The 14,756-nt window shown below is 34.0% G+C and overlaps 2 protein-coding genes across 5 annotated transcripts in view; both read right to left on the reverse strand.

The window, feature by feature from the left end:
* The window catches only part of tgm2b (transglutaminase 2b), a 251,085-nt gene that overhangs the window by 27,730 nt on the left and 208,599 nt on the right, over nucleotides 1-14,756 (reverse strand). The window lies entirely within an intron of this gene.
* Nucleotides 1-14,756, reverse strand: part of quo (quattro) — a 37,361-nt gene that overhangs the window by 6,705 nt on the left and 15,900 nt on the right. For 2 of the 4 annotated variants that reach the window (XM_059497751.1, XM_059497750.1), the window contains exons 6-19: nucleotides 14,652-14,745; nucleotides 14,377-14,463; nucleotides 13,560-13,676; nucleotides 12,825-12,920; nucleotides 12,020-12,168; nucleotides 11,661-11,799; nucleotides 10,203-10,325; nucleotides 9,747-9,941; nucleotides 8,180-9,195; nucleotides 6,667-6,979; nucleotides 5,822-5,911; nucleotides 4,020-4,250; nucleotides 1,534-1,704; nucleotides 1,279-1,456 (exon numbers count right to left, since the gene is read on the reverse strand). In XM_059497751.1, coding sequence (XP_059353734.1) covers nucleotides 1,279-1,456; nucleotides 1,534-1,704; nucleotides 4,020-4,250; nucleotides 5,822-5,911; nucleotides 6,667-6,979; nucleotides 8,180-9,195; nucleotides 9,747-9,941; nucleotides 10,203-10,325; nucleotides 11,661-11,799; nucleotides 12,020-12,168; nucleotides 12,825-12,920; nucleotides 13,560-13,676; nucleotides 14,377-14,463; nucleotides 14,652-14,745 — 2,999 coding nt within the window. Of the gene's footprint in view, nucleotides 1-1,278; nucleotides 1,457-1,533; nucleotides 1,705-3,989; nucleotides 4,251-5,821; nucleotides 5,912-6,666; nucleotides 6,980-8,179; nucleotides 9,196-9,746; nucleotides 9,942-10,202; nucleotides 10,326-11,660; nucleotides 11,800-12,019; nucleotides 12,169-12,824; nucleotides 12,921-13,559; nucleotides 13,677-14,376; nucleotides 14,464-14,651; nucleotides 14,746-14,756 lie in introns of those variants that run through there. The other 2 variants (XM_059497752.1, XM_059497753.1) reach the window with 2 other exon arrangements.

Below are 14,756 nucleotides of genomic sequence, written 5' to 3' on the forward strand. Positions count from 1 at the left end.
ATATATCAAACATGCGCGCTGTAAGAGCATCTACGGTAATTCACGTTGGCCAAAACACACAAGGAAACGAGTTGTGAAATAAAATATCACTGGCAATCACAGACATTCGCATTCGGACGGGATTAGTTTTCTCAGAGGATCACTGAGTTTGCTGAAAAACAGTAGGTAATTTGCTCTGGAATTATCACAGAGGTTGTGTGAGAAAAACACAGATGTGGCAGATTCGGACGGGATGAATGACTGCATTAAATCATGGCTTTACAGTAAACCTACAGTAGATTAACTTCAAACCTTTTTTACGATTTACATCTCAGTTAGGGATTTCATTTGAAGTTGCACCTGAAGTGGATTGAATTCCCAAAAAGCCAGCAATTGTTCATTGGATTGCCAGAGAATAAGAGATCAAATCTAATCACAGGTTATTTTTTAAATATCTAATTTGCTTTCAAAATGTGTTTTTTTTTTACATATTTTGAAATATATTGGCAACCAAACAGTGGCTTCCATAATATAGTAATAATATGGAGGTCAATGGAGACCAGAAACTGTTTGGTTGCCAACATTCTTCAAAATATATTTTTTTGTGTTCAACAAACAAAACAACACTTATTATCACTATTATTTAAGAGTTTTCCCTCAATAAACTCCAAATTACTGCTTACTGATACTAAGGTAGTTGTTAAAAATAATATAATAATAATAAAAATAGTTGTTGTTAAGTAGTTGTTAAATAACCTGTGGGGTGGTGTTGGCGCAGTGGATAAGACGCATGCCTTTGGTGTGAGAGACCCAGGTTCAAATCCACAGTGCGACACCAATGTGTCCCTGAGCAAGACACTTAACCTCTAGTTGCTCCAGAGGCGTGCGACCTCTGACATATATATAGCAATTGTAAGTCGCTTTGGATAAAAGTGTCAGATAAATGCAAATGCACTATGTACTTAATAGTTGTAGGTATAGGGTAGAGGTAAGGGATCTAGATTATGGTTATGCAGAATAAAGCATTAATATGTGATTTATAATTACTAGTATGCATGCTAATAAGCAACTAGTTAATAGTAGATAGTGTTTCCATATTTTAAAGTGTTCCCAGAGTTTGGAACAACTTGAGGGAGAGTAAATTATGACAGATTTTCATTTTTGGGTGAACTATCTCTTTAAGCAATACAATAACCTGAATCGAAAAATAAAACCAAGATCAAGAAACTAGATTAGCTCTAAATGCTCATAATAAATAATCATGATTCATGCTTATCGAGACCAAAGCAAACTGAATACCTCTGTTGAGGACGGCTTGTTCCCACAGGATCCTCTCCAGGTCTCTGGTCCAGTTCTCCTTCACCTCTCGACTCGATGCCTGAAGGATGTACGTGTCCTGAGACTTCCTCCTTCGAAACCAGATCTCAAAACACAGCCCACTCTCACCAGAGTTATGGGTCATACCGATGTCTGCTGTCTGCGAGAGCACAGAAAGCTAAAGTGAAAGACGTCTCTATTTTGAGCTGTCCACTGATGCGTCATGTACAGGTTTACCTTGAAGGATTGTTTGTAGATGTACGTGTCATTCCCGACGTCTGTTCTGCGTGTCTTACTGAAGAGTATGAGATCTTGGAAGAGAAAGATGTGACGGTAGCATTTCTTCTTCCTGAAGGTCAACAGGAACTCATCCTGACGAATCAGCTGGCCCTGTTCCTTCAGATTCACCTGCACACACATCAACACAATAACATGAATGCATTTGGCAGATGCTTTCATATTAATCAACTGCTTTTGCATTCAGATTGTTTTTTAAAAACAATTAAAACATCAAAAAAGTTGACTTGCATTCACCTTCAAAACCTTTTATATCTATACTACTGGTCAAAAGATTGGAATAATTACTTTTTTTGTTTTTTAAGTTTATAAAGGAAAAGGCAGCATTTATTTGATCAAAAATATAATAAAAACAGTAATATTGTGAAATATTATAACAGTTTAAAATGTGAATAAATACTAACATGTAATTTATAACTGTGATGTAAATCTGTATTTTCAGCATCATTCCTCCAGTCTTCAGTGTCACACGATCTTCAGAAATCACTCTAATATACTGATTTACTGCTCAAGAAACATTTCTGATTATTATCAGTGTTGAAAACAGGTGTGCTGTCGAATATTTTTTTATATTAATTTAATAATTTGATATTAATTACTGACACATTAAATTGATCAAAAGTGACAGTAAAGACATTTATAATGAAGATTTTTTATTTCAAATAAATCCTGTTCTTTTAAACTTTCTATTCATCAAAGAATCCTGAAAAATGAAACGTATCTCAGTTTCTACAAAAATATTGTGCAGCACAACTGTTTTCAACATTGATAATAATCAGAAATGTTTCTTGAGCAGCAAATCATCATATTAGAATGATTTCTGAAGATGTATGTGTGACACTGAAGACTGGAGTAATGAATACATTTTAACATAAAAAAACAGTTGTTTTAAATTGTAATGATATTTTACAACAATACTGCTTTTACTATATATACACAACTGTCTCAGCACACAGGTGGAGGGAGTGTACCAGTTAGTTCACTGTTCTTATAAAAGCTTGCTGTATGAAAATAAATGCATGAAATATGATGGTATTTATCTTTTTCAATTATAGACACTGTGTGAAGTGGGCAAAACTCACCTACATCTCATGCCCAACCATCCTGCTCTATAAAAATATCTCTATTTCAGTCTGCATTCAGTTTGCAGACAAATATGTTTTGCCTTATTATGCAAAACAACACATATCGTAGATTTATAAGTAAGCAGATAAACAGTACAAACTTAACATTTTCTGAAGAAATAATGCAGATGATTGCCTGTGCAAGTTGATGGGTGCTGCGATGGTATTTCTAAGGATTTTTTTAGTGGATTTTAGTTTTAGTGCTAGGTTTTTTTTTCCTGGCCAAAAGAACTGGTCCTTAAGTCTGTGTAACTTTCCGTTCTCTAGATATGACTCAGGTTCATTCAACGTAAGCATTTTACACACTGAAGTTTAATGCATCCTCTCAAATCTCTGACCCTCAGTAAGTGCAATAATGACGCTTGCCATGACATGCTTTTCTAAATGACAGGGTTTAAGAAGAAATATGCCTAGTTCTGTAAAAAAAAAACAATAATAAAATAAAAAAGGAACTGAGGTATTCTGAGATGTTGTAATCTCATCTCTCTGGCACTCCAGTTTAATTTTAATATTATGAATATACTATTATACTATTTATTAATATTGTAAAATTTTTATAGATTTCAATAGATTTCATTAAAATTTTTGTTTGTTTTAGTAATTTTATCCTTTTTACTATTATTTTTAATAATCTCCATTCAACTATCATTTACAAAGCTCAATTTATTTTATTAATAAATTAGTTAATTAATATTTTAAAACTAGCAAATTAAAAATGAGTAAATTAAATGTAAAAAGTAATTTTAGCACTGGCTGCGAAGGCAGCGTTTCTAGTATTTAATGTAAGCTTAATTATTGTTTTATCCAATATTAATATTTTAATTTATTTCATTTTTACTATTTAGACAATTACGTAGTTCATAGTTTATATTACTAGAATTACCAAAAGCAATAGTTTGGATATATGTACTAAAAATACTCATTTAGATTATATAACTAGAATTATTACTATAACTCATTTAGAGGAAAAGCATCAGAAGTATCACGCTCAGGAATGTAAAGAATAAAAGTCCCATGAATAATAGTCCAAAGGGGTACTATTTTATGTGCCATCTTGTTGGTTTCTTAAATGCATGAATAAAAAATAAAAAATAAAAAACATTAATTCGTTAAAATGATTTTTGTTTTAATTTAGCATTTTACAATGAGCAATTTTAGAACTTCTAAATTTGTATTGCTTAGTTGCCAAAGAAACATTTCTTTTTAAAAAAATGTTTAAGATCTAATATTCATTTTTGACTTTATTTCAGCTCTACTTTAAAGCACCCAAACCTGTAATAGTTTGATTTAGCGCTGACTCACGTCACAGTCCTGAATGTCGTCCATGGCGAGCAGGTCGTTTCCGTGTCGCAACTGGAGCTGGATGATGTTCAGCGCGGTCTGTATCTCGAGCCGCTCGTGTCCTGCGTGTGCTCCGGTCTCACACTCACACAGCATGTCCTGCAGCAGCAGACCGTATTTACTGATGCGCTGCACGGGCTTCAGCAGATACGAGGACAGATCCATCTTATCACCCAGCAGCTGCTGCTTCTGCTGCAATTCACATCATATAACTACAATTAATAAACAAGCACAGCATCAGATGTAAAACACTCTAAACTGAGAATGTTAAAGATTAAACTCATCAATAATTGTCTAAACAGGACAATTTATGTCTCATCTTGTTTGTTTATTAATAACATGAGGTCAACAAGAATTTTTTAGAAATCAATGCCGTTATGACTTTTTTGCAAGGTCAACACTGAATATTTGTCTTATGTGTGTCCCCCACGGTTTATGACAGAGCTGATTTATTCTGACAGGTATTTAGATGTAAATCATCACGCCACTCATTTCAAGAAGAATCAAACTTCTGCCGAATGAAAGCTTTATCCCAAGGCCACAGATTTCCAAGAGAATGACCTCAACGTTTCCCAATGTTTGCACTACTTTACTTTTTGTCTGATATATCGCATTACCAGATAAACTATTTCATAATCTTATTTTCTGATCTTTTCTGAGGAAACTTTCCCTGTTATTTCACAAGCTTCAACAGAAATGAGATGGATAGACATCATTTACTGTATGTGTGTAATACTTTACATAGAAAAGTACACATGCTTTTGTTGAGCATCAAATAATATCGAATTCATAGATTGATTTCGCTGTATATGTAATAAATGAGATGATATGAATGGGATTTCATACATTTGTCATTAAAAATGGCTTTTTCTGGCTAAGTTTCTCTATGATTTATTATTAAATGAAAGTTGCAACAGAATTTTTGTCACTTTTTATGTGTTTTTGTACTTTTTATTGATTTAAAAATATTTCTGTTTGGCTTTAATTTATAAAGCTAAATTAATTTTAGCTTTAGTAATTTTAGTACTGATAGGTATAATTAATATTTGTTTAAGTTTATCAAATTTTTATTTGTATATGTTGTAAATATTATTTGTATGTTGTTTTTATATATCTAAAGTGTGCCACATAAATCTGTTTATACATGGGTCAGAGATGTTAAGGTGCCCACATCAAAAGAAATTTATAAATGTGATTTTATGTCATATAAAGCACATTAAATGCAAGTAAAGTGTCTACTTTTAAGGTGCAAACACGTTTTTGGAGAATAAAATGTCAACATTTGATTGAATATTTATGTAAAAATTCAAACATGCTTACTCTGACTTGTACATATATATATTGAAATATATAAAAGAATAATGGAGCCTATTACATTTTATTGTGTTTTAAAGAGTAAAAAATCTCTGAGGATAGTGACAAATTTAATACTCAAGTACAATTACAGCTAATTAGTATTTGGTATGAAATACTTAGTCTGTTGTAAATATGCCTGACAAGATTGCTACACTGAATTATATTTTAGTGGGTGTCTTTTGTAAATCAAGGAAAAATTTATGATATTTATATTTTGCTCGGAAAAACAAAAACAAACTGCAATTACATTAAGGAGAATTTTTTTTACAATTAACAACAATTTAAAACAGTATTACACTTATTGTTTTATATTGTCTTAAACCCTTTTTTGTCTTGGACCCACATTAAAATTCTACTGAATACTGATGAAATTACCTTAAAATATGACATTTGGATGAAAATCTCACCTTAAAGAACTCTCTCCCGCGATCGATGAGCAGTCTTTCAGAGCGAGGCTTGTTCTTGCTGTATAATGCGTACAGACCAAAGTTTTCTTTCTGAATTTAAGAGACACAATGTTAGAATCATGGTGCAAACAAGTGGGCTATTTTATTTTTTATTTGCATTTGTTTCTTTATGTGAAGGTATTTAAAGTGCATCTTACTATATATATATATTCTCTTCATATCTTTACATTTATATGTTTCATTGTTTGTTTGTAAGCAATATTCATTATTCCAAATACTGGATGCAGTTTTTTTTAAGTATTACAAATATAAAAAAACATCTATCATTAAGTGTAAATACATAGCAATTTAAATCTTTTTTTTCTCTAATACACATTATATTAGATACTGTTGTTTTTTATTTATAGCAGCATAAGTATAAAAAGCACACTACAATCTCATATAAGTACCTTGCAATTTAAATATATACAATAATAAATATATATTTGTTGCATAATAGTTATGAAAATTTTATTTTTGGCATTAATTTAGCAAAAATGTTCTTAGAAGTCATGGAAATAATGCAATGCAAATAGTAATGTTCCTAAAATTATGATATTCTAAAAATTAATTTTCTTTATGCAAAATATAATCATGTTATTCATGTCTTATTGTGGGGTGAAATGTGACCTGCTTTTGCTTTTGAGCTGCATGGCTCTTTCATTATAAGTGTATTTATTTTCTAAGTGCTGTAACGCTGCATTAATGGGTTCCTATAAAATAAAAAGTTCTTTGTGGTGCTTTAAGAGCTTCTCTGGTATCAGGCTGTAAAACTCTTCTGAGTGTGTCCTGCTCGGAGCGCTCACGTGTTTCAGGAAGCAGCGACCGACGGAGAAGGGCTCCTTCAGACACAGCTCCAGCTCCTGAAGGAAGTGATGCTGGTGAAAGTCTCGCAGCTTCTCCAGGTTCCCAAAGATGCTTCCTCTCTGTCCGCGCAGGTCCTGAGGCACGTCGGGACGCTCCAGCTCCGGCATGTAGTTCTCCACCACGTACCCCAGCGCTCTCACATACTCTCTCTCCGTCTGGAGCAGCTCCTCCATGATGCGCTGGAGCTTACTGTCAGGAGAGCAACAGAAACATTGCTGCCTTCTGACAGGATCCATGTGCTCTTCTGCAACACTGACATTATAAACAATTTCTAAAATCTACTATTTCAATTATATGAAAATATTTTACAGGCAGGCACACATGTTACTTTCCTGCCCTGAAATATGACTTAACATGAAGGAATCATCACAATTACCCACACAATTACCTTATGTCTAATAAACTAAAATATGGTTTCTAGTGAAAAACAGAACTTATGTAATAAAGCGTGTACATGTTTTGATGCAATGATGTATGTCATTATGGTAATGGTACATCACATATATAGTTTTGTGATGGAGATAATATTATAATAAAACTATTTTAATAATTTTTGTTTTATTGTAATATTTAAACTGAATTGATAATTGAACTATATTTTGGATAATATCATATTAAAATTGTATTCAATATATTTTTATCGTAATATTACAATTATAATGGAACAATACAATTATTTCATTTTATTAAATATCATGGGTTAATGATTATTTTATTTTGAATTTGGAATGGAATTATGCCACTGGATAATAGAATATGAAAGCTATTGTTTTATTGTAACATTAAAACAATTTTATTGTAACAAATTTTAAACTTAATTAAATAATCATGTAGTAATGATTATTTCATTTAAACAGAAATATTGGATATTTAAAATGTTTTATTAAATAATATTTTATTATAACAAATTATAATAAAACATATATATATATATATATATATATATATATATATATATTAATACTTTTTTGCTATTATTGCTAGATTTTGAAATTAAAACTACATTTTGTATACAAATTAAATTAAGATGAAAATATATAAAAAAAATTGGGATAATGTTTAATTAAAAATATTTAATTAAATATTGCTTTATCATAATATTAAAACTATTTTATTTTAACACATTTTAAACTAAGTTAAATAATCCTGTGGTATTGATTATCTTATTTTCAATTTACAAGAACACAAATGTTGGATATTTTTAAAACAATTTTATTAAATAATATAATAATAATAAATCGTTTTATTTTAAGAAAATTAATACTACATAAAATATTTGTTTTGCTAGTATTGGTATATTTTGAAATGGAAACGACATTTTGGATAAAAATGAAAGGATTTTCCTTTCATTTGGAATGTGATGTGTGCAAACAGATGTGTGTAGCTCGGTATCTTCACGATTCTTCATCAATCTCATTAAAAGCATGTCACAATGCCTGTGCTTTGACTCACAGTACAGAGCTGCTGTGATCCAGCATGAGGTCAGGCCTGAAGACTGGAAGATCTGGTGAAATCAAGCTCTGCTCGTCAGATTTCTTCTCACTGAAGTCGCTTTGGCTCAGTCCAGAAGCGCTAGAACAGATGCTGTCCTGCTGAGACAGTTTAGAGCTCTGTCCATCCCATGATGCTCTGCTTGAGTCACTCTCTTGACCGGAAGCTGCACATATCTGGTCTTTGTGCTTGACTGCAGTCTTACGAACAGAAACATGATAGTTGATGATTGGCAGACAAGAGCCTTCGCTTCGAGAGCGGACCAGGGCTGTATAATGTGGCGAGTGGTTGACCTCGGTGACCCGGCCTGACTTTCTCAGATCACTGTCGCTGTGAGAGTATATGCGAAGGCGCTTCTTTAATTGCATCGTCGGTTCCTTGTGTGATGTGGAAACTTTGCTTCTGCTTTGGTGGAAATGTTGGCGTCCTCCTTCCTCTTTCGGTTTGAATGACTGGTGAAGATACAGTTCTTTGTGCGTGCTTTGGGTCATTATTGGGTCAGAGTTTGAAGACGGTGATGTTTCTCTCGTCACAGGCTCACAGTGAAGGTGGAAATGCGTCACTGTCTCTTTAACAAGACTATTTTGAGTCTCTGTACGACTGCCAGTAGGGTTTATTTGGGGGTCGCCTTCATTTTCTCCAAGGCTTGTTGTGATTGCACTCAGGGTTGGTCCTTTCAAGTGCGCCGCGCTGTCCTTTTGTGGCGATCCCAGAGGCGTTTGATTTCTATATGCCTGCAGTATCTCGGTGAGCCGCTGTCTGATGTCTCGGCATTGAGCCCAGACTGCATTCCACATCCATATCCCATCCGGGTGCCTCTCCAGCAGCGCTGAGCTCTTGTCCTGAAAGTGCTGGGGCGAGAAGTCTTTGAAACGCTCCTCAAAAGCCTTCAGTGTGCTCAAGCAGACACACTCGGGAGAGTTTGTGCTCTGGCTGTGTTCTAGATACTCCATGCACTCTTTGACAAGAGATGAGGCCTGGAAAACAGTGAAGATGAAAGCCATTTCAGGCTATTAAATAGTGTTTGTGTGTTGTACAGTACATCGAAAATAATATTATTTGATTAGTTTCTAATGATTTGTAATGTTTTGCTCGTTACAGCTGCATTTATTTGATTAAAAATACGATAAAATCAGTAAAATTGTGATAAATTATAACAATTTAAAGTAAAAATTTTCTATTTGAATATTTTATACAATTAAATTTATTCCTGTGATCAAAGCTGAATTTTCAGTAGCCATTAATTCCGCTTTGCATCACAGGCATTAGTTATTTTAAAATAGAAAGAATATGTAACAAATTTATTGTTAGTATTCCAAACAATAGTTTATATTCATTTATTTGTAATGGAATTTAAATTCAATAATTATGTGGTAATGATTATTTGATTTAAACTATATTTAAAATATATAATAAATAAGACATTCTTGGATAAAATGTCTTGTAAAAAACCCAACAAAGTAAAACGGCTTGCAAATGTTTCATGTTGACTTGATCAGGGCAGTTAATTGTCTGTTTGTTGACGAACCTCTTCACAGAAACGATAGAGATCGACAGAAGTCTCCAGCTCAGATTTACGCTCCTCAGCTTTCAAGAGAAACCCGGTCATGTTGGTTTTGAAAGTGGTGACGTTACAAGCAAAAGCCTCATCTTCAGGATAGACCGTTCCTTTGGTTTTCCTCTCCACTTCTTTTATCAACAACATCGCTTTTTCTTTTTTCTCCTATAGAAAAAAAATGACATGCACACATTATGCAATACCTCAAAGACGTCCGAAATGTCATGAATCTTCATTACTCATCATTATTTAAGACTGCACATTCTTGTACCATTTTCATCATGTCTGGTATATGATTACTTTTTAATTAAATAAAACTCAGCAGTTCACATAAATCTATAATCCAAATTCTAACTAGTCTGATAAGATTCAGGCATTCATATTTTGGCCCATTCATCTAGAGGAAATGTCTCAGTGATTTGTTACCTTCGCTTGTATAAGAACAGACTGAACGTCTTCTAGTCTCTGCTCTATCTTCAGCAGAGTTTTCTCGGTGTCATCTTTGTCTTTCTGCCATGACTGCTCCTCTGCATCACACCATTTTTGGATCTGTGAACAACATAAACAACAATTAATAATACACAAGCATTAAAAGAGCTGAATTTATGGTATATTTATGTTCCCAGAAGAATCCCAATCTAGTGCTGACTCCACCAGAACTCTTTATAAAGACAGCTGTGCTTCAATGATGATAAACACAGAAATCCGTTTTCACTCATCCCTTAGTTTACATAAAATGATAACACTTTAGAGTAAAGCTCCATCTGTTAACAGTGGACAGTTCACGGTTCAATAATGCAGCGATTCCTCCAGTGAAATTTCAAAATCCACATTTTCTTAGAAGTGTTGTGGCTTGTAAATTGTGCTTGAACTGTGCTTATTTCTCTCCTGATTCAGACCAGATGACCTTTCCAAAGATTAAGGCAATATCCAAGCAATTATTATGAATTATAGACTAGTTTTTTAGACAGAAGCAATGGTTTGGAGTTCAAATGGATTTGTCTCACAGCACACAGCTTTATGCTTCTCAAGACATTAACTGATGGACTGGGGTGAATAAATTCCATTACATTATTGGGATGTTTTTATCAGTTGTTAGACTCTCATTTTGACGGCACCCATTCACTGCAGAGCATCCATTGCTGAGCAAGTGATATAACTTGTCCAATTCTGATGTAGAAACAAACCCATCTAAATCTTAAATGGCCTGAGGGGGTGCACTTTTTTTTCTTTCTTTTTTGGGTCAAATATTTCTTTAATGTATGAACTAATGTTAACAAATGAGACCCTATTATAAAGTATTACACATTAATGACAAATTCATGATTACTGAATGTGATTATGCATTTTGAGAGTATTTTTAAAAGCACAAATTCGTTATTTTTGGATCTAGTTAATGCACAGTATCTAGTTAAGCATAGTAGATCATGCCACAGTTTTCATATTTCCTATCTTTGCACAGTCAAGGTTGGATATACAACATCATTTTCAGTTCTACTGATATATGTTTATGGCCTTTTTTCATTATATGTGCCTTACGACTCTGTTTTGTAACTTAGAGCCACTGTGTGGTAATTGGTGCTACACATGCGGTCGCACCACAACACTTCTTCATAATCTCCTTACATGTCTATCTACCAGCCTGAATCTTTAGTGTTAGTCAAAGCCGCTCTTTTCAGACTTTTCTCAAAACATCCTCCTCCAACAGCTGAGAAATGCTGATCACTTTATTTAGCACAGTGATGTCATGTTTCACTATGAAGGTTGAGACTGTCTGCCCTTCAAACGCTGGATGATTATTCCCTGAGGCACAATGTTTATCTTGTGTTATTTTCAGCTCTGAAGCACTTTCTGTGGGCTGTCATGATGGGATGTAATGCATACTGTGCTGAGCGAGTCTTCTGCTTCTCTCAGCAGAAGAACATGTTCGAGATGTTGCAGTGACTGGTTGGATTTCATCACTAGCGTGTGAACGGCCTCTTCCACCTGGTTATACAGACACGTCACAGACTCCAGAGAGTCCCTGCAGGAGACAGAAAAGACACAGAGAAGTGTTGTGTGCCCTCTACATACTGGCCATACTTTTCCAGTTTGTGTTTCTCTTTATAAATGTGTTCTCCAGTGGAGCTCACTGCATGTCTAAAGGCTCTTGCTGTTGGAAAACAGCTGTCCAAACATCATGGGCACAGCTGAGCTCTAATCATGATCAAATGTAACTAAACCCAGCCTGCTGAGAGAAATACCTGAAGTCTTCAGACTGAGCAAATCGAGACTCTTCCTTCCTGATCCTGGCCAGAATAGACCCGCCTTCTCTCTGGAGGGCGACCAATCGTGTGTCTTCAAGCACCATCTTCATGGAGCTCCTCTGCTGCTGGATGCAGGACTGGACATCCTGAACAAGTGACAATTGATTTAGTTAGTTTGGGAGCAGAATTCCTCAGCAGGTCAAATTAAATAATTTATTTTTTATTTATTTGCACTTGTTTAAAATTAAGTTTTCAATGTGTGCAATTTCTGAATAAATAAATAAAATAAATTATAATAAATTTAGTGAAAATGTGAGAAATCAGCCTGCATTTATGTTCATTTTATGTTATGTAATCCAGTAATCGTTTATTGAACATCTCTGGTTGCTTCACATTACAAAAACAACGACAATGTGCCTTTCAATAGGGATGAAATATAACTGTACTATAACAATTTTTGTTTACTGATATTGGTATTGATATTTATTAATATTTCATTTATTGATATTTCATTTTGCATGTTAATTTCACCTATTTTTCACATTTACAGTAACCACTCAAAGGTAATTTATAAAAAAACACTAATAACTTAAAAATGAATGTTCCTTTTTACATTTGATTCTTATATTCATTTGTAGAGATCAAAATGAGTGATTGCCATGTTTGATTTAGACAAAATTGCATGGAATTTCTCAGTTTTCTGACATAATATGCAAATAATTACTGGCATATTGTATCGGTTCAAATTTCAATATCAGTGCATCTCTATTTTCAGAAATTATCATGCAGAGTCTAAAGTTACTTTTGCAGTGTCCGTTTTTTTAACATCAAGTCTCCTGATTGCTGTCTGCAGTAATGAAGATGCTGCTTGTAGGTCGAGTTGAAAGAGAGAAAGTTTCTGAAAGACACATATGCAAAACACACATTAGATAATCATTCACATGCTGTGAAAGAAAGGCGTCTGTGGATTTTTTAACTATTTGCTCAACAAAACATAAAAAATATAAAGAGCAATTTGCATGATCGAAATGTTGTGATCCACTTGACTAGAGCTGTTTATGCAAGCTGACTTGCGTCCGTTTACAAGTGTTTTAACAATTGCTGACCGAACGGATTACACAATAACAGAAACAAATAAAAATGTTTAGTGAGTAAGAGGTATGACAACATCACTGACTGCAAATGTGCTGTTATTTGTTGCATCATTTATATTGAGGGACTTATTAAAGAGAGAGAGAGAGAGGACAGGAAACTATGAATGATGCAAGTTGGACTCAAAGCATCAGTGCATGCGCATTAACCACAGCACTGATGCAAAAAAGTGATTTTAATCATTGAAATGTCCCGCTACACTTCCACTGGAGCACCTCGAAGTTGCAAGAATTGCAAATACTGGTGAAAAAACTGATGGCCAAAATTCTAAATTTTATATTTTATAAAAATTTTACATGAAGACTGCCAATATTCACTGAAAAGGTAAAGACATCAGTCAGACGGCAGCATTACTGGGTGTTTTTGTGATTGCTCTTGACCTAACCTGGTAAAATTGTAGCCAGTGTTCATGACTGTAAGGGAAGGATCCACCAAGGTCAGAGGTCATCTGCTGTCCATCCACTGTCTTATGGAGAGCTTTTAGTGACATCACAACATCTATCTAAAAGAAAAGATCATGTACTTTAACATACTGCACTCAAGCATGAGTAAAACATTTTTCATTTTTGAGAAAAGTTTCCTCTTGCTCACCAAGGCTGTATTAATTTGAACAAAAACACAGAAATATTGTGAAATAATATTACAGTTTAAAATATTAGAATTCTATTTCAGAATATACTTTAAAATCGAATGTATTCTCTGCTGTATTTTCAGCACCATTACTGCAGTCGTCAATGTCACATGAATCTTCTGAAATCATTCTAATAGAACAGAAACATTTCTGATTATTATTAGTGTTGAAAACATACAAACAATTTGACATTTGATACATTTTATGTTTTAGGATTCTTTAATGAATAGAAAGAACAAAAGAACAGCATTTATTTGCAACAGAAACTGTTTGTAACATGTTAAATGTTTTTATGGTCAATTTTGATCAATTTAATGCATCCTTGCTGAATTGAAAAATAAAAATAAAATTGCTTTAAAATAAAAAAAATTATGCCAAAGGAGTTTAACATCTGTGTAATAGTAACAGGTACTGTGTATCAGCCTACAAACCCCAGATCAACACCCAGAGCTGAAGGCATGTATATATGAACTCAGAGAGAGCAGACATTCTAGGTCTTAATTAAAGGTTGCTGGTTTCCATGAAGGCGTAATTGCAGGGCACAATGAGGGTGTTTAGGGGTGTTTATTACCTGTAGACCAGGATGTTTTTCCAGTCGAGGATTTGTTTCTTTATCAACAAGCATCAAGATAGTGTGCACTGCATGAAGGGCCTGCTCCTGTACAACACACACATTCATCAGACACACAGGCTGGTGTGAGAAACATGCAGAAAGAGTAACTGCAGTTGCACTCTTGACTGCCTCCTACTGGACAACTTCATTTCTAGATTGTGTGCATAAAGGATGTGTACAGATGTTGATGCTGGATGTTGGTGGTGATGATTGTTTTCTAGTCAGATGCTCACCTGAACCATGAGCAGGGATTTGTAGAACACAGAGGGCAGAGGGCACTTCCTGCTGTCAATCACTACAGTCAGCCCCAGCTCTCTGACCTCCATCCTGTAAAAACA

This window comes from Carassius carassius, chromosome 17 (assembly GCF_963082965.1).
Source record: "Carassius carassius chromosome 17, fCarCar2.1, whole genome shotgun sequence".
NCBI classification, from domain to species: domain Eukaryota; kingdom Metazoa; phylum Chordata; class Actinopteri; order Cypriniformes; family Cyprinidae; genus Carassius; species Carassius carassius.